The 20,221-nt window shown below is 43.3% G+C and overlaps 2 protein-coding genes across 2 annotated transcripts in view; both read right to left on the bottom strand.

Moving 5' to 3' along the window:
• Nucleotides 1-730: 730 nt before the first annotated feature.
• LOC129829858 (synaptophysin-like) lies at nucleotides 731-13,436 on the bottom strand. Its single transcript, XM_055891842.1, has 6 exons — nucleotides 13,328-13,436; nucleotides 11,954-12,019; nucleotides 5,999-6,123; nucleotides 5,579-5,777; nucleotides 3,595-3,786; nucleotides 731-3,456 (listed from the first exon to the last, which is right to left on the bottom strand). The coding sequence occupies exons 1-6, from the start codon at nucleotides 13,343-13,345 to the stop codon at nucleotides 3,154-3,156; spliced, it is 903 nt and encodes a 300-aa protein (XP_055747817.1). The 5' UTR covers nucleotides 13,346-13,436; the 3' UTR covers nucleotides 731-3,153.
• Nucleotides 13,437-18,133: 4,697 nt separating this feature from the next.
• LOC129829857 (voltage-dependent L-type calcium channel subunit alpha-1D-like) overlaps nucleotides 18,134-20,221 on the bottom strand; it is a 40,728-nt gene continuing 38,640 nt past the window's right edge. The window contains exons 45-46 of the mRNA XM_055891841.1: nucleotides 19,742-20,119; nucleotides 18,134-19,396 (exon numbers count right to left, since the gene is read on the bottom strand). Of these exons, the coding sequence (XP_055747816.1) occupies nucleotides 19,190-19,396; nucleotides 19,742-20,119 (585 nt within the window). The 3' untranslated portion in view covers nucleotides 18,134-19,189. The remainder of the gene's footprint in view (nucleotides 19,397-19,741; nucleotides 20,120-20,221) is intronic.

The raw sequence follows: 20,221 nt of genomic DNA, 5'->3' as shown, positions 1-20,221 counted from the left end.
GTCGTTCAACCAGAGCTCACGCTGAGGTTGGCTGAGTTCAGTAGGTGGTCTTTGTCCTTTCAACGTGGAGACCGCAAGTCCTCACGTCCTTGGAACAGGAAGTTACATTTTCGTCAACAGGTTTATATAGTGGTGACAGAAGGGTGTTTCAAAGTTTACAACCAAAGTCTGTTCACTTGGGCGGGGCTTCTGGGCGAGCAGAGTTTCTCTCTGACAAACCGTTCTCTCATTTAAGAAGCTAAAATTACATTTAATCTTTTCACAAATAGTTTCATATTTAAACATTTAAATAGCACAACAATTCCATGTGAATCTGATAACTAGAATGTGTCGACTTTCCAAGATACAGTTTGTCATCCTGTCATTAGTAATAATGTCTCAGACGCCAACTGATCTGACATCATATTCATTAAGTACCAACGCATATTTTCAACTGGTTGGATTACCGAAATATAGTTCAGTTTCCCACCTTTTGATGTTACCAGACTCTCTATGTTAACAAAGGGATTTTCAATAGTCACATTGGTAGAGTAGAGAGAGGAAAAAGGGGAGAGGTATTTCTGGGGGTCATAAACCTCCCCCATCAGGCCAACGTCATGACATAGCCTAGTAGAAGGCATGCCTTATACCCTCAGACATGGGACCTCCCCATGCTACTGAACATCAATCAGTAAATAGTACAGCATGAACAATGCATATGATCTACAAGGTTAGAGAATTAGACAAGACATTTTACCTTCAACAGAATAATTTCAAGTTTATTTGATTTTGTTTCACAGGGATTCCATAAAATAAGAATACAATAGAATTCTGGAGAATCTTGGATATTTTTTTCTCTGAATTGTAATAGTCATTATCATAAATAGTAATAAAAATACATCATAAACGATAACCACAACTATCCAAAGGCATAGAGTATCACAAGACATCATTCACCATTAACGACTAACTATACATATTTCATTGAGCATATTTATAAGAGCTACAAGAGAGAGAGATGGAAAGAGAGAGAGAGAGAACGATATTGAGAAAAACACAGGAGAAGGGAGAGAAAGTGAGGTGCCTCTACACCGACTGATAAAAAAAAATATGTATGGATCCAAAACTGCATAATGGAATAACATGGATGAAAAACAATTTAATTGTGATAACTGTGGAAGCTATTGATCTATCAAGACACCCCTGTCCTGTTTCCATTTGGCAATACAGGTATTCTATCCAGAGAGAGGATTGGCAGTATGGCAGGTAAGCCTATCTACATGACCTTGAAAAGAGTGACCATTGCAACATGTGAAGTCCCTGTACTTTGTGTAAAATATAGCAGAGCTGCACTGTGCTGTGCTGTCACCTTATGATGAGCCAAACATACTATTACTGTAACACTTGTTTGCCACTTGCACTTGCCCCCCTCTAACTCCAGGAGTCAGACACATGGTAAACCTGCTTTTGAGAGTGAATGTGTGGTTGTGGGGGGATCGGGGATGAAGGATATTTTATTTACATGGAAACAAGATACAGTTCAGGACAACACAGTTGGCTATATTAATATGTAAAAATACTTATTTTCTATGGCTTGTATATGGTCTTGAAAACGACACATTTTGCCATACTGATTTAGTTCTATGTAAATATATGGATGCGTTTTGATCAGATAACCAAAATAAATTGTGAATAAACATGATTACTAACTCTGTCTTATGACTCATCTCTAGACTAGATAAATAGTTGATCGAAACATGACAAGGTTCTGGGCCCAATCTATCCGATGCCAAGTTCTAAACTACATTAAAAATAATGATCCCCTTAACATCAGTTGACTTCACAACCTCAAATCATCTTTAAATAAGAGTGTTGATAGCATAGTACGTACAGCAGTTTTTAGGAACAGCATAGTATTAGCAGAATACCAATTCTTACCATGCTAACTACTTTTTCATTATCCTAGATGCATTTTCTCCTTTTTGCATTTCAGCTTTTAAGAGATTCTCTGGAACAAACATAGCTAAATCCTTGAGTAATATTTAAATGGAAAATATAAGACAATGAATACAAGTTGTAATGAATACATAAATCACTGCTAACACCTCTGCACTGCTAACACCTCTGCACTGCTAACACCTCTGCACTGCTAACACCTCTGCACTGCTAACACCTCTCTCATTCTTCTCTACTCTCTCTCTGAATTCGTCGTTCTTTTTGCTTTCTTTTTTGTCTTCATCCTTTGCCATCACATCTTCTCTACTCTATGCCGTTAAACTCACTCAGTAATGTTGAACAAATAAAATAGCACAATGAGAAAATAGAAAATATATAACTCTATTCTGAAACTGAAAATATGAAGAAACACACATGGAGAAATAAAATAAACACAAACATAAATATAAAAAAACGACGAGGGTTGAACTATGTGAGCTCCTAAACAGAACTGAAGTAAATACAACGGAATAACTCTGTTCTCTACATTTGTTGTATAACAACTAATATGGAGTGCACAATTATTCAACTGTCTACATTTCTATATGAATATATTGATATTTACATAGCACAGACAAATACATTCTCCCACGTTAAATATTACTACCATTATTGTCCTTCATGTAAGTGTTATTCCTTTAGAAGATTGATGTTCATGTTTTGGTTTTGTATTCAAGTTTGTCCTTGTGCGATCAAACTGTCAATCAATCCCCTGTTGTCTTCTACAGTTAAATACATCACGAGAATAAACAGCATGTTACAGTAAGGACCCATTTCCCCCTCAACAAAATAACCCTCTCCCAAGGGACACAGTGTTGATAACTTCCCCTTCCAAGAGCCCACCTTCCTCCACCCCTCGCTCCCTTCCTCCCTCCCTCCTCTTGTCAACTCACAGATGCACAAACAGACAAACAGAGGAGTGTGGAATTATGGGTGGTGGTCAGACACCACACTCCTAAATCACATGGTGGCCCCTGGGGTTGGGGGGGGGGGGGGGGGGGAGAAATATTACAACTAATGCATACCTAAAGATTATGAAGATGTCACAAAGCCACAGTCTGTATTTCCCTTTGGAAGAGTAATGCAGTATTTCTCACAGTCATTTATCAGTATTCTCAGGATTTCTCCATCATATGCACTGACACTCACCAGCTTCCAGCTGCCATAGGGTGGACCAGCTCACATCTGATTGGCGTAGGAGGTGGGCTGCTGTTCGTATCCCCCCTGCTGATAGTCTCCACCTCCCTCGGTGTAGCCACCCTGGCCATAGTCGGGCTGGTAGCCTCCCTGGTTGCCGGTATAGGCATCCCCCTGCTGTGCATAGCCCTCCTGCCCATAGCCGTCCTGGGCGAAGGACTCTGGGGCAGGCGCTTTCTCCTGGGAAGGTGGGTATGTGCCTCCGAAAGCTGCTAGCCAGCCAGTCTCCTTGAACACGAACCACAGGTTCCCTCCCCACAGGATCAGGTTCAGGAAGCCAAATGCCTAGGGGGTGAATGGAAGAAAAAGACGAAGAAAAAGAAAAAGAAGGGGGTCCATATATTGTAGTACAGGATTTTTCCGTCATATCCTCAGCAGTCCATGCCCTTTTATAAATCACAACATTACAATTGAATTCCATACCACAGATGTGTTGAGACCAGAGACGACAGGGTCATGGACTTCACGGCAGCGGTTCTCCGGTTCGTCGCAGGCCTCGATCAGTAAGAGGACCTTGTCTGGGTCAGTGGATGCCTTCACATCCGACAGACCCTTAGCCCAGGCAGAAGAAGCCACCAGCCAGAAGAAGGTGAACACACAGGTCACAACGAAGTCCTGAGGATAATCACATTATAAAGCATTAGCAAGTTACAGTACCTTCGGAAAGTATTCAAACCCCTTGACTTTTAACCACATTTTGTTAGGTTATAGCCTTATTCTAAAATGTATTAAATCGTATTTTCCCCCTCATCTATCTACACACAATATCCCATAATGACAAAGCAAAAACTGGTTTTTAGACATTTTTGCTAATTTATAAACAAATAAAAACATCACATTTACAGAAGTATTCAGTACTTTGTTGAATCCCCTTTGGCAGCGATTGCAGCCCTGAGTTTTCTTGGGTATGATGCTACAAGCTTGGCACACCTGTATTTGGGGAGTTTCTTCCATTCTTCTCTGCAGATCCTCTTAAGCTCTGTCAGGTTGGATGGGGAGCGTTGCTGCACACCTATTTTCAGTTCTCTCCAGAGATGGTCGATCGGGTTCAAGTCCGGGCTCTGGCTGGGCCACTTAAGGACCTTCAGAGACTTGTCCTAAAGCCACTCCTGTGTTGTCTTGGCTGTGTGCTTAGGGTCATTGTCCTGTTGGAAGGTGAATCTTTGCCCCAGTCTAAGGTCCTGAGCGCTCTGGAGCAGGTTTTCATCAAGGATCTTTCTGTACTTTGCTCCGTTCATCTTTCCCTCGATCCTAACTAGTCTTCCAGTCCCTACCGCTGAAAAATATCCCCACAGCATGATGCTGCCACCACCATGCTTCACCATAGGGATTATGCCAGGTTTCCTCCAGATGTGACGCTTGGCATTCAGGCCAAAGAGTTCAATCTTGGTTTCATCAGACCAAAGAATATTGTTTCTCATGATCTGAGAGTATTTAGGTGCCTTTTGGCTCCAAGCGGGATGTCATGTGCCTTTAACTGAGGAGTGGCTTCCGTCTGGCCACTCTACCATAAAGGCCTGATTGGTAGAGTGCTGCAGAGATGATTGTCCTTCTGTAAGGTTCTCCCATCCCCACAGAGGAACTCTGTCAGAGTGACCATCGAGTTCTTGGTCACCTCCCTGACCAAGGCCCTTCTTGCCCGATTGCTCAGTTTGGCCGGGCGGCCAGCTCTAGGAAGAGTCTTGGTGGTTCCAAACTTCTTCCATTTAAGAATGATGGAAGCCACTGTGTTCTTGGGGAAATTCAATGCTGCAGAAATGTTTTGGTACCCTTCCCCAGATCTGTGCCTTGACACAATCCTGTGTTGGAGCTCTACTGACAATTCCTTCAACCTCATGGCTTGATTTTTCTCTGACATGCATTGTCAACTGTGGGACCTTTATATTGACAGGTGTGTGCCTTTCCAAATCATGTCCAATCAATTGAATTTACCACATGTGGACTCCAATCAAGTTGTAGAAACATCTCAAGGATGATCAATGGAAACAGGATGCACCTGAGCTCAATTTCGAGTCTCATAGCCAAGGGTCTGAATACTTACATTATGTAAATAAGGTATTTTGGTTTTTATTTGTAATACATTTTCAAAAATGTCTAAACCTGTTTTTGCTTTGTCATTATGGGGTATTATGTGTAGATTGCTGAGTTTTTTACGTTTTTATATCAGTTTTAGAACAAGGCTGTAACGTAACAAAATGTGGAAAAAGTCAAGGGGTCTTAATACTTTCCGAAGGCACTGTACATGCTCATCATCATAATCAATTTCAAAGTTCTTTTCAGAAACATCATCATGATCAAGCTCAAAGTTAATATCGTCATTACTATGATATTAGTAGCAGCGGTAGGGGAATATGGTATGGAATAGTGTAGGCCTGCTAGAAACAAGAAGTGCGAAAGACAAACTCACAATCTGGGCTCCCTTGCAGCCTTCGCGGTATTTCTCCAGAATGAAAACATACACAGAAAGGGCTGCCATGGAGTAGAGAAAAGAGAAGACACCGACGGTGACAAAGAACCCAGCTGAGGAGGAGTAGTCTCCGATCAGGAACAGACGCTCAGGGTTTCCCCCCTTACAGGTTGGGGCATCGAAGTACACCTGATGTAGCCTGGAAAGGACAAGCGACATAGAAAGACAGAAGATGGGAGACAGTGAGAAAAGGGGAGAGAGAGAGAAATAGAAAGAGGGAGACGTCAAACGGGGTTAATATAGTTTACAGATTAATGTTCCACCACTGACGTTTGCAGCCCAGTGGTACTGTAGAAATTACAGACGGACCATATTTGTGCGGGTTCAGGGGGTTACATGTGACTGAATAGACATACTGACCTGAATGGATACTCAAACTCCACCTCAATGCTCAGGTCACTATCTGACCGATTTTTACACTCCACACTCATCTTGAACATGCCAGAGTAGCTGCCGCATGTCGAGAATGCAAAGATGGCAAAGATCTGAAAGACAGAGGGAGGATGAGAAGAGGAGGAGAATTACAGACAGCAAGTGGAAGTAAAAGGGAAGTGAAAGGGAAGGGGAGGGAAAAATAGAGTAGTGAGATCAAAGGAATGGGGAAAGAATATCACCCAGACAGAGAGACATGTAGGGAGAAGCAGAATACATCTATTAAATGGCCCTTATTTTGGGACGATTTCTTCACAAAGATTGTGCTCTGTCGAGGAATTGGCATAACTCTAGTTTGGTCTGAAATAGGTGTTGATGTGAACCAAAGGAAAGCCGATGCAGTATAATGGAAAACCCCAATAAAGCTATGCTGTTGCTGAAAGACCGGACACTGTGGTTTCACCATCTGCTGTGTCTCCTGCACTCCAATGTTTCTCCAACCACTGCAGGCTGCTGACAAAGCCACACAGACTGCAAATCAATGCAGCTATATTGCCAGGTTACAGCGCTACACATGTTGCCATGGTTACCCCGACACCTAAAGTTGTGCGCTTTTGTATAAAGAAAATACAAGAAATGTAAAATAACATGTTTGGTTGATATATCTGTTTTACTAAATAAGTTATTCTCTACGGCCCAGGCTACAGTACTACAGTTCTACAGGGGGGTGTACAGTAATGTAAACCAGCGCTTGTGTACCTGACCACTAACCTACTGTCATACACACAAGCATGCAGATACACACACTTGCACACACTGAGATAGGAGGTTATACAGTCAGCCTATTTTTACCACACCCTCCCTTCCCTGCAGTTCAGATCCCATTGGATGGAAAATCTGTCTATTACTCTGACTGAGGACCTCCACCATCTGTCACTAAAGGACGCTGCACAGGGCTATTGTACACACACCCTCACGCACGGACACACGCGCACACACACACACCCACAATCGCAAACACACACACGCACACTCCCACAACCACACACACACACACATGCACGCTCGCGCTTGTGCAACGGTACACTCACATTGACACACACACACACGCAAACACACAAACATGTAACTTACTCCCTTGTCTCATTACTCTTTAGCGCGCCAACACAGCCCACCTCCACCCCATCTCCTTATTAACAGGTTTTAATAATCATTGGGAGGAGTGTGAGGGGGGAGGGTGATAATGAAAACCTCAACAGATTGGATATAAGCATGCATGAAAGATGGAAGGAGGAGGACAACAAAACAGAACATGGAATAATCTCTGACATGGAAGAATCAAATCTGTTTATGCTTTAGCTGACTACTCTTTGCCGTGTTCGGTCGTTGTCATAGTCAGATGAGTTGAAGAACATACAGATCTGGCACCAGGCTAGTTAACTCTCCCACACCCTCCAACGTGGATAGTCCACAACGTATGCCAAATGATCCTCTTGTAATATTTTAGCTCTCACTTAGGTAGTCTGGCATGCACAGTAACATAAAGTATAATCATTTTCCTGGTTCATAAAGATGCTGTGTCTGTTTTCACTTCTTTGCAACATTCATTAACACGCTCTTAGTGCAAGAGGTTGAGGTATATGACTATGGTCTCCCTAACAAGAGGTTTAGGTATGTGACTATGGTCTCCCTAACAAGAGGTTTAGGTATATGACTATGGTCTCCCTAACAAGAGGTTTAGGTATATGACCATGGTCTCCCTAACAAGAGGTTGAGGTATATGACCATGGTCTCCCTAACAAGAGGTTGAGGTATATGACCATGGTCTCCCTAACAAGAGGTTGAGGTATATGACCATGGTCTCCCTAACAAGAGGTTGAGGTATATGACCATGGTCTCCCTAACAAGAGGTTGAGGTATATGACCATGGTCTCCCTAACAAGAGGTTGAGGTATATGACCATGGTCTCCCTAACAAGAGGTTGAGGTATATGACCATGGTCTCCCTAACAAGAGGTTGTGGTAAAAAAGGAAGGTTGGAGTAAGGGCAAGGGAATGAATGGGAATATATTGAAGAAAGACAAATGGAGACAGGCTGGCTAGTTGAGAAAATACATAGCTTCACACACATTGTCAGGTACCATGGTAATGCTATTGGCAACATACAATGAGCATAGAGGGGGGTGGGTGGGGGTTCCCACTCATAGAAATATAATGAATAGAACGGGCTTGGAACTTCTAACCATGCCAATTTGACCGGTAAACTCATGGGTAAAACTCGCAATGGCTGCCTGGTATTGTGATGCAATAATTTCCATGGTAATGTTTTCAAAGGATGTTAACTGATGTGGCTCATGCAATGGAATTAATTTTTTTGTCATGTGAGTTGAGTTCAATCAACAATCACAGCACAAATTGATGGGTACACTTACTTCCTGCTTTGATCCTATGGGTACACTCGCAATGGTCGCCAGTCCACCCATTATGCCATCATTGACTTGAATGGGGACGCCCGTTCTGTTCATTCTATTTCTATGTTCCCACTAACATGGTAAATGTTGCAGTCTCTCACATAAATCCACTGACACACTACCCCTGTTCAAGCAGGCACACACACACACACACACACACACACACACACACACACACACACACACACACACACACACACACACACACACACACACACACACACACACACACACACACACACTCTCTGTGTTAGAAGCAGCTGCATTTATACCTGCTTATCACCGATTTTATAGCCAAGTCCGACAAGACTGAAAACCACAGGTATTCCAAAATTAACTCAAGTAAATGAATAACTGAACTTAATACATTGATTGATACACAAGCATAAATGGATGTTGTAGGACCACTATTCTAGCCATCACAATGTAATTACTGTATGTATGTTCACCAGCATCTTTCTGTCTCTGAGTTTGGCAGGAATCCAAAGTGTGACAGCTTCAACCAATCACATCTCCTCTAAGCCAGGGGCAGACGAGTGGGCAGAGAGCCCTGGCAATGAGTTTGCAAAGGTTTAACATGTAAACTCCTTACCATATCCTACAATCAGCAGCTTTGATGATCAACAACACCAGGAACCACTTATAGAATACTGTGCCAGATTATCACAGATCTCTACTGTATTGACCACACAGTATGAAAACTGTTCTTACAGAACAACAGTGCACTGAGTGAATCAGTAAAGCAAATATATAAACTGTAACAGAGCATTTAACTGTAAATCCCAAGGTAAGACAAAAATAACCTAGTTCCCAAGCGTAACCCGGGGCAGGATGTTGTTAGGGTAGACACAGTGGTAACCAAAACATAGAAGGCTTGCATTCTAAAACATCGCAACAAATATAGTTAGCCAAAATGTCTGTGTCAGCGTCCCTCCTGTGTGTACACTACATACACACGTTGACAGAAAAACATACGTGTATATTGGAGAGCAGGAATGTTGAATGAGAGGTCAGTAGGGATGTGTAAATGGAGTAAAAGATGAGTATTGATATGTGTGTATAAATGCTGAATGCTGATTTAGAGTTACATATGGATCTGTTTAGGCCAGGGGATTAACTCCTTTAGGCTCACCTAGATCCAGATGTAGAAACATGCAGATGTAGGCCTTTATGACTTATGATTCCTGAGCTCTGGCCTCCTCCCTGTGTGCTGCTTCAGGCATGGAGGTTTGTTAACCATGTGACCCAGAGAAGTAACAATGTAATGTTCAAGCACTAGCAGTGCTCCGGGGAAGGACTACAGACAAGGTCATGCTGTCAGAACTGTCCTCTCAGTGTCTGCTACCCTGTGTTACTCTTACCTGCTGTGATTTAGAGTAGAACATTTGTTTGGGGATCTTTTATTTAAATCCTGATGTTGCTTTTTGTATGTAGGTCTATGTGTCTTCTCATAAATTAATCCTATTCTTTCAATCAGCCAATCATCATGGCATTCTAGCAAAGTGAGTCCAAATGGAACATGGGAGGAAGAGATTTCATTACTTTACCTTCCTCAATGAGCACATACTGTACATTGATTAGTTCTGTTGAGTGAGAGTGGTGAGTCAGTGGTGAGTAATGACTATGTATCGTGTTTGTTTGTGTGTGTGTGTGTGTGTGTGTGTGTGTGTGTGTGTGTGTGTGTGTGTGTGTGTGTGTGTGTGTGTGTATATATATGAGTGGGCATGTGTGTGCTAGTGCTGATGCTATCACAAATGTGTGATAACAAATAGATGAAAGAATTGGTAATGATGTGGTTGATAGGTGTTCCTAATTACAAGTTACATACGTAGTACACAATACATTCATATTTTGTCCAAATTATTACAGCTCATAATTTCTGCTTAACATCATCATGCTGGACTCAGTGAGAGTCAGAGGCTACATTTACACAGGTAGCTGAATCCTGATATTTTTGCCACTAATTGGTATTTTGTCCAATCACATCAGATCTATTCACATCAGATCTTTCTCAGATCTGATTAGTCAATATACATTTACATTTAAGTCATTTAGCAGACGCTCTTATCCAGAGCGACTTACAAGTACATACATTCATACTTTTTTGTACTGGCCCCCCGTGGGAATCGAACCCACAACCCTGGCGTTGCAAGCGCCATGCTCTACCAACTGAGCTACACGGGACCTGGCTACACGGGACCCTAAATATACTATTTAGTGAAACAAATATCAGAATTTGGCTGCCTGTGTAAATTCAGCCAGACTCCTCTTTGTACAATTGAGAGAGCCTATCTACATAGAAGAATACCTCTAGCCCCTGGCACAAAACAAGTTGGAAGAGGGGTCACACTGTGCCTCGAGTGTTACTGAGTAGAGAGAACATAAAGCATGCAGAAACCATGATGTGGATGTATGAAGTACATTTTGTGACATGACTGTGTGGAATGCTTTATTACAGATTCATCATGAATTGCCAATCAACGATTGTCATGCTACAGCACAGTACAACAAATAGAGCATTGAGGCGACATGAAGAATTTTAAAAGGTAAACAAACAAGCAAATAGTGGAGATTCAGATTCAGCACCATGGACAGCGATCAATTGGAACCCCGCGATTTTGACGTTTCAGAACCACAGAAAGTGGACAGCGCCTTCTTCAGGTGACGCTGCAGCAACGTCAATCACTACTACTACCAAGGTTTAAATTCAGTGTAGGCCTATTAAATCATTATGTGCCACTTCTAAAACATGAAATTATAGCGAAAATTATTAGCCCTAGAAGGGCACAACTACACATAAAGAAGTAACTACACCCAAATGCATGAGGTGGTCACAAAATACTCCAGATTAGATTACAGAGCGAAAGGCTAAAGTGACGTGAGTTAATTATCTGGTGGATCAGGTAGACCTACAACAAACTTCACAGGAGAGGACACATAAATACAGTGGCCTGGATAGTTTGAACAAAGATTTATCACAATTACCATGATCGATTTACAGTAACATTGTATCACTGAAACAACGTCGAGTTCTCATGAGACCTGCCTGCCGGTGGTAACCGAGAGGAAGCAGCGAGTGGGAGAATGGGCAGTGTCAGCCACCTCGCGCTGCCTGTTTGTCGTCACGAGCAAAGCTTCACCTAGCTTTGTGACCTCTGTGTGACAGAAGGACATGTTCTGACACAGTACAAGGGCCCAACATCACTATAAATTCATAATCTATTCTCAGAACAGGGCCAACCATAGCATAATGTATGGGCCTATCATTTATAGCTTTTAAGTGTATTGGTTAATATCCTCACACTCATCTGTACTGTAGATTTTACGCATGCAATATACAATACCAGTACATTCTATAGTCTTCCACACCCACTCATGCGCGCGGAAAGGATACTGGCGCGCACTCACCTTGGCCTCTCATACACTCAGTCACAAGCCAAATAATGAAACATTGTAAAAAAACAGTAACTTACCCATTGTAGGATTTTCATAAATCCCAAAGGCTGTTTGATTATGGTGAACTGTCCGGTGGCCACCAACTGTCAACACAGAAATCAACAATTAACATTGCTTTATGAATTTGTCGCGAATTATCTTTTGAACGTTTGTAGTGTGTACTGTGTAGGCCTACATGCATTGTCAGCATAGCCTATCTGTCGTTACTCCACAGTTTGCACCTGTCAGTTCATTTAAATGTATCTTTCAGGAGCGGTGGAGGAGGCGGTGATACGATCAATTTTTTCATGCTGCCATTTGTTCGCTGGTACAGTAATTGGACTATTTGACTTGGGGCGCGACAGGCCGTGTGACAAAGCACTGACATCGTTTAGTGGAGACGGGAGCGAGAGTGGGAGAGAGACAGAGGGGGGGGGGGGGAGGGGGGGGGGGGGGGGGGGGGGGAGGGGGGGGGGGGAGAGAGACTTTGCCAGCATAGAATTAGACAAAGCTGCTTATCCCAGTGTTTTCGCTGTCGCCAAAGCTTGACAGACAGCAAGCACTCTACTAGAAATGTATACAGAAAGAAAACCTCGAGTCACCTCGATAGTAGTTGGCCCTATAGTGGATATAGCTAGCCCTATAGTTTAGGCTATAATTTGTAAAGCCTTGTCATGTGCGGTTGAAAGCAACACATCAGTCGCATTTGTGATCGTCCCCAAATAAACTGTGTCCTGTAGCCTATCGATTCTGTCTTTAGCCTATCGATTCACCTCGCAATATCTTACTTTTAACTCCCAGTCGGTCTGTCGCCCCTCGTAAATTGATAGGCCTATAATACAACTCGCTACAGGACTAAGAGACCGACGTCGTCTGATATTGCGATATAGATTAAATAGGCTTTCCAACTAAACAATCCATTTCTGTGTCCACAATTCAAACGGAATATATCTTCATATAGCCTATAGCTTTCACCTCAACTAATACCCTGGATGTGTTAAGCCTATTTGACTAGGTTATTTGAAATAATGTTGCACAGGGTGTCTTGATAAATTATTTTGACTTTTGGACCATGGTCTATTTATGAGCCAACCGTTCCACTGCACCAGTCAATTACTGGTGTGAAATTGGTTAATCACATGTAATCTATCATGCCTGTATTGCGGTGTTTGGAGCTCAGTGCTCGCTTTTCGTTCACATGAGTCGACCACTGAAAGCACTGTATTTCAAACTAACGGTCCGCGGATTTACAATTACAGCGGCCCCTACCATAATGATGTCCTGTTATTTTTTCCCCTACCCCCGCTACCGCGTCAAAGTGCGCATTCTGCAGGCGTGCGAAATTATGGCTTTTCAGATAACTAAATCAAATGAAAACATTGGTATTGGTGATTTTCATCCCAGAGCCCTACCTGGTTCACAACATCCATCTTGGCCGTCTGCTTGCCGATAAGAGGATTAGCCGGTAGGCGGGAGGGAGGAGTTACATCCGGAACAGCCCACGGGGGGACTAGGATAAAGCGATGGGAATAGCTGTATTACGTCACGAGCTCGTCTAGGGCATCTGGAGCATAGAGACGTCAGATAAATCATTGGACATACAGTAATGACGATTTCGACAGCTTGGCCAATCAAATGGCTGCTTTATTCTAGTAGACTACAACGATTGCCACAAGGGATAACGGAGAGACTACACCAAGGTATGCAGGCATACGTCTTTTACTACGTTTGTTGGGAGGTGGGCACTAGGCAGGTTTTTGCATTTCTACATGATATTGGAAAGGCAATCGAGTTGCACTGCCAAGACTAGTCTGAGCTTCAGGGCTTCAGGTTGACGCTCATAAGCCTGTAAAACCTGTTTGATTACCATTAAGCCTACTAAATACCGCCTCATCATTACAGAAAACGGGTCTAAAATAGCCTGATATGATGTGAGAAATCAAACAAGAGCTTCAGTAGCCTAGTGGACGCTGACCATGATGGTGGTGACTGGTAATGGTTTTGACTAGTCGGGATACAGTTTATGTGAGATTTGACTTTTCGTACCAGGTTAAGAAAACTTATGCAGAGGTTTATGATAATTATTGTAAAAAGGAAAGGTTCCTGGAGGATCCTTTAGGGGTTATTCAAATTGAAACGGTGGGGGAACCCCTATAAGTTCTTCAAAGAACCCCCATTAATGGTTCCACAAATAACCTTTTGGGGTTAATTATTATTTTTAATCAGCATAAAATAACAACAATAACACAATATTTTAGTTGACAGTGTTAGTTATGATTTTAGTGGCAAAGCAGACATAAAACCCACACATGAGGTACACTCCCAGCCCCACGTACAATAGGTACAGTATATCCTCTGGCTGTCACGCCCTGATCTGTTTCATCTGTCCTTGTGATTGTCTCCACTCCCTCCAGGTGTCGCCCATCTTCCCCAATATCCCCTGCCTGACCACTCTGCCTGAGCCCGCCTGCCGTCCTGTACCTTTGCCCCACCACTCTGGATTATCGACCCCTGCCTGCCTTGACCTGTCGTTTGCCTGCCTCTGTTGCTGTAATAAACATTGTTACTTCAACACAGTCTGCACTTGGATCTTACCTGTAACGCTATAGTACGAATTGGCCATGATTGACCCAGCAGTTTTTGACCAGCTCCGCAACGCCATCTCCTCTCAAGGAGCTACCATTGGAAGGCACGAGGAGTTGCTTCGCTGTCTGATGGAAGGGTTCTAGGCCGTGGCCGAAAGTCCCAACCTAGCTTTGGACGCATTGCGGGAGCAAATCCGTGGGTGACCTACTAGGCAGTCTACCACGACGGTAACCTCCCAGCCCCTCAGTAACCCGGCTGGTAGCAGCGCCGTCACCCCGGTTTCCCGGGAAAACCGCTTACCTCCCATGGAGCGCTACGATGGAGATTCCAGAACCTGCCGGGCCAATCTCTCTCAGTGCTCCCTCATTTTTGAGCTGCAACCTTCTTCATTCCCCTCGGACCGCTATAGGATAGCGTATATCAATTAGGCTGATGTCCGGGAGGGCACTCACCTGGGCCATGGCATTGTGGGAGCAACAATCAGTCTGGAGGTATTCATGGCAGAGGTGAGAAGTGTTCGTAGCTGAGGTGTCTGGGAGAGAGGCAGCCCGGAGGTTACTCCAGCTTCGGCAGGACTCCCTCGGTGTGGCAGACTATGCGGTGGATGCTAGCAGCGGTACCAGGAACCCGGAAGCGCTGTTCGACATGTTCCTGCAGAGTATCGGAGGAAGTAAAGGACGAGCTTGCAGCCCTGGAACAATCGACGGATCTCGACTCACTCATCGCTTTGACCATCCAGATCGATGGACGGCTACGGAATCGTAGGAGGGAGAAGAGGTCTGATTGCGGTCCCAATTGCTCACTCAAGGATCCCACCTTGTATCTGATGGACTCAGGAAGTCCCCGGTGTCTATGTCCCCGAGAGGATCCGGGCTTACCGGAGTTTCTCCAAAATCCTCTGAAGACTGACGATTTACCTCTTCCCGGGCTGATGCAGCTCGGCGGGGCTAGGCTGTCTCCAGCTGAACGCGTACGCAGACTTAACACCCAGAGTTGTCTGTATTGCAGTACTGCCGGTCATTATGTGTCTACCTGTCCCTTCAAGAGACCTAACTCATTGGTAGGAATGAGTACACTGGTGGGTCCTAAGGACAATTTAGCTTCACCCCCTACTCGCCCCCCTCTCCATGCCACCCTGCTGTGGGGTGACCAGTCCAACTCTTTCCAGATACTCATCGACTCGGGGGCCGATATGAGTCTTATGGACGTTACCCTGGCATTCGAGCTGCGCATCCCCACTCAACCCCTCTCCTTTCCCATGAATGTTAGAGCGCTGGACGGGCATTCTATAGGCCGGGTCACCCACCATACCACCCCCATCAACCTACGAGTGTCGGGGAACCACAGTGAGACAATCCAATTCCTCCTATTTGAGTCTCCACAGGTTCCTGTGGCATTGGGATTCTCTTGGCTCCAGCGACATAATCCCTCGATTGACTGGTCTACTGGTGCCATTGTGGGCTGGAGCCCATTCTGCCACACTCATTGCCTGAAATCACCTCTGCCTGCCCCGGAACGTCTTCCTGGGGACTTGGAAATTGCCCCGGACCTCTCCGCCATTCCCGTGGAATACCAGGACATCCGGGAGGGGTTCAGTAAGGCCCGGGCCACTTCTTCGCTTCCACAACAACGACCGGTACCCAAGGATGTTAAGCCAGATGCGCTGGCACGCTGCTATAGCCCCGTGGCTACACCACCGGAATCTGAGCCCTTTCCCCCCTGCTCCAAGATCATTAGCCCCTCTGCTGTTCGTCCTCAATTGCCCCGTACCCTCCTTATACTTCTTACTTTTCATGTGTCTAGATGTAAACCCATGTCTCACAGCCCTTTGTCTCCTGTTTCCAAAATGATTTAGCAGTGCATGATGATTGAACAGGTGTAGGGAGGGTGAAGTCTGAATAAAACAAATATATAATTATACATATAATTAACAAAACGTGCACACAACAGTAATCATATCTTATTTTTTGTGGTAAAAATTATGTGAATGAAAAAACTGTTCACTTGACAGTGGTTTTCATACACATATCTTGTCCATTATGTAGAGGCCATCTGGGATCTTCATTGAACAGGTAAGGGAGGAGGAAGATGGCTGCTGTGACTGAGTCATAAGGTTTTAAAGACACCATTCATTCAAATGAATTGTAGGTGATACATGTGATCTGCATAACATTATGAGACAAACCAATACAAATTGCACATACCTTTGTGGGCCTCCTCGTCAGTATACCTGCAGACAGACACAAAAAAATAAGTGAGCAGTTCAGTCATCTGCGCCCAATACGGCTATAGCCTTTAACATCTTACATATTCTTACCTCGTTGTTTATTCATATCCATTGAAGTGTACATTTTTTGTTTTAAAAATACTTTTTTTTAAAGGGAGAAAGTGTCAAACACAGCCATTTGGACAAATATGAAAAGATAGATGGTAGGCCTATCATCACAAAACAATATCAATTTAGATCATAAAGGGAGAAACCTTACCTTAAATTGAGGACATCTTTACATTTTTCAGTAAGGTGTCTGCCCCTCCTGTCCTCTCAAATTCAAATAAAAATACATTTCAGTTGGGCAGGTCGGTTCCTGCAAGAACCCCAAAGAACTAAAGAGGTTCCTCAATGAATCCCATCTCCTATGGGGTTCTTGGAAGAATGTTTTGGGGGCATTTTTCAGTGCCAAAAACCCTAAGGTTCTTCAAGGAACTTTGAGGATCTTAGAAGAACCCTTGTTGAAGCCCTCCTTTTTAGAGTGTAGCAAGTTAGGATTATTAGGTTAAGGTTAGGAAGGAAAAGGGTTAGCTAAAATGCCCCAAAAACTTTAGATTTTAAAAAGATCTGACAAAGCAGGGGTTCAAACTGTAGAACCCAGTTCCTACATTTTAATATAAAAATGTATTTTGTCAAACAAAACTATGCTACATTTTATCTCTGGGACCCTCAGGATGACAAATCAGAGAAAGATTACTGAATGTAAGTCCATTATTAACCTTGTGAATCTATCAAACCAAGTGCCGTGATAAGTTTGTTGTTGTGCACTTTCCTCAAACAATAGCATGGTATTTCTTCACTGTAATAGCTACTGTAAATTGGACAGTGCAGTTAGATTAAATTATTGTTAATCTTTATGCCCATATAAGACATGTCTATGTCCTGGGAAATGTTCGTCATGCTAATCACATTAGCGCACGTTAGCTCAACCATTGCCTTGGAGGTTCATTTGACAAAAGATGTATCCTTTTTAACCATTATCATGTTTCTCAGTCAAATATGGCCAGTCATATACAACTTCATTTATCTTCTTTGCAGAAAAACAAGAACATCTGAAAATCAGCCACTAAGCCAAGTGTTGTCATGGTAATTAAAGAGGAGTTTCTAAATGTGGAACTGAGTGGGCCAAGGAAACACAGATGTTCTCCATCTGTTAAGGCACTAATGAGTCATTACGCAATTCATGTGTTTCTTTTATGATTATTTATGATTTTCCTTAAAATCATGAAATGTTACACCCTCTATAATTATGTAGAGTTATGCCAGTTCTTTATGAAAAGCTCATGTCTCCAGTATTTGCATTATTAAATTCCGGCCTTATTGTTACTGCTACTAAATGAACTAGCTACATGACAACTTTGAGAAAAGTACATGACACTTTATTACTGTACACACAAATACCTGACAGTTCAAAGTGTTAGCAGTCACAATAAAATAAATCTAACAATTGTTATTATTACATTTACAAGTTGCGTTCCGGTTAACCATATACGTACATAAATACTATTTCAAAGTTTCTCACTGAGGGAGATAAATCAATAAATCAATCAAATGTATTTTATAAAGCCCCTTTTACATCAGCAGTTGTCACCAAGTGGTATACAGAAACCCAGCCTAAAACCCCAAACAGCAAGCAATGCAGATGTAGAAGCACAGTGGCTAGGAAAAACTCCCTAGAAAGGCAGGAACCTAGGAAGAAACCTAGAGAGGAACCATTAACATGACGGTCATGAGAATCTTCTTTGGGGTTTCTGTTGATTTAATTTGATATGGTTCAAAAGTCTACTGTTAATGCTATGCTAATGCTTCACTGGGCATCTGACATTACACACATAAACCCATTTTCATTATCTACGGTTACAACTGGAGCTCACTTGCACTATAGACAGGTACTGTATTTCTTATTTTTTTATTTGATTTATGCCAGCTGTTAATATGTTTTTATGGCCCTAGCAGGGTTATTGTATGATTTGGGTGTATAAGTGACAGCAATTCTTAAACAGTACCAAAAATGGAAATACAATCCAAAAATGCCGCTTTTGAAAATAGCGATAAACTACTTCAGAGTAGAATACGAATTGCAATCATGTTCGGCAGGCTATAGTACATTACAATAATGTGTAAAGAGTATTGAGGCCAAACCTCAATAGTTCGGCTCTGTACTGTATATGCTGTCTAATTCACAATGGTTCTTTCAGACTCTTGTTCAAGACACACTGATGCTTTCAACAAAGCCAAATTAACTGAGAAGATCTGGAAAAGAAAAATAGCATGATTAAAGAGATATAGACCGTTTTCTAAGATCAATAGCTTGCGACAGCATTCTTACCCCCCATGTTGATGGAGACAAAGAGGTAAGACTCTATCTCATTGCCCTCCAACTCTCCCTCCCTCCCCCTCCCTCTCTGTTTCCTCTCTCTCAGTAGGAAATCACACAGTTCATCTCATCTGCCAACTCCTCCTCGAAGCGTCCTATTGGCTGTCCAGTAGAACGGGTCAGCAGATCTGTGGCTGCGTTCTCCATCTCATCAATGGTCATGTTACATGCGTCAGCGATCTCCCGCTTGGCGAAGTTCACAAACTTTGGGTCTCTTGCATAGAGGCCCAAGCCTTCCGATATCAGGATCTGTGGGAGAGTAAGAAGAGTAGTGAAACACTAAACACAAATCTCTCCCTCTATCAGTCTCTCTCTCCATATATATTTCCATATCCCAACAACCTACAAGTGTTTATTGAATATTCATAAACATTCTAAAAGGGGAACTTTCATGGGGTGTAAATCACTGACTTAGGCAAATATACTTTTTTGGAAAGCAACGCTAATTTTCAGGTAAATTACTGACGCTTGGAGTGCGCTTGACTCCTCCACTCACCATTAGGCAGATAAGGTATAGCCTACCGGTTAACAATATGTAGCCTTGGGATTTTTAGCTGACTTTTAGCTGGACGTTTTGTTTTATTCATCACTTACTGACTCCACCAGGCTGTTTGCACTGCCCTTCTCTATGAGTCTTTGGCTGATCTGGGAGGGCACTCTGCCGTTGGTGTAGCTCCTGTTCTGGGGCGTGTGCATGGGGAGTGTTGGGGCTCCAGGGTACCAGCCACTGGGCCTAGTTGCAACAGCAGGGAGGCTGGAGGTGGCCTGGGTCCTGTCTCCCCACAGCTGCTGGGTGCCCCCGGCCTCATCCACCAGCATCAGAGGGGCGTAGAGCAGACGCCCTCTCTTTGCGGCTGCTGCTGATGTTGCTGACACCCCTGCACCTGGCATTGACCCTGCAGGTCCTCCTCCATTGTTGGCCCAGGAGGCCGAGGACATGGAGGAGACACTGCTGCGGCGGGAGTCAAGGGTCTGGAGGACGACGGATGACAACACCAAGAGGAAAATGACAATCTTGATTTCTATTATTAAATAAAAATCAAAATGTCTCTGATTCAGTGAGCATTTGTTGAC

This window comes from Salvelinus fontinalis, chromosome 31 (genome assembly GCF_029448725.1).
Source record: "Salvelinus fontinalis isolate EN_2023a chromosome 31, ASM2944872v1, whole genome shotgun sequence".
Taxonomy (NCBI): domain Eukaryota; kingdom Metazoa; phylum Chordata; class Actinopteri; order Salmoniformes; family Salmonidae; genus Salvelinus; species Salvelinus fontinalis.
This window is presented reverse-complemented; position numbering and strand designations above follow the sequence as displayed.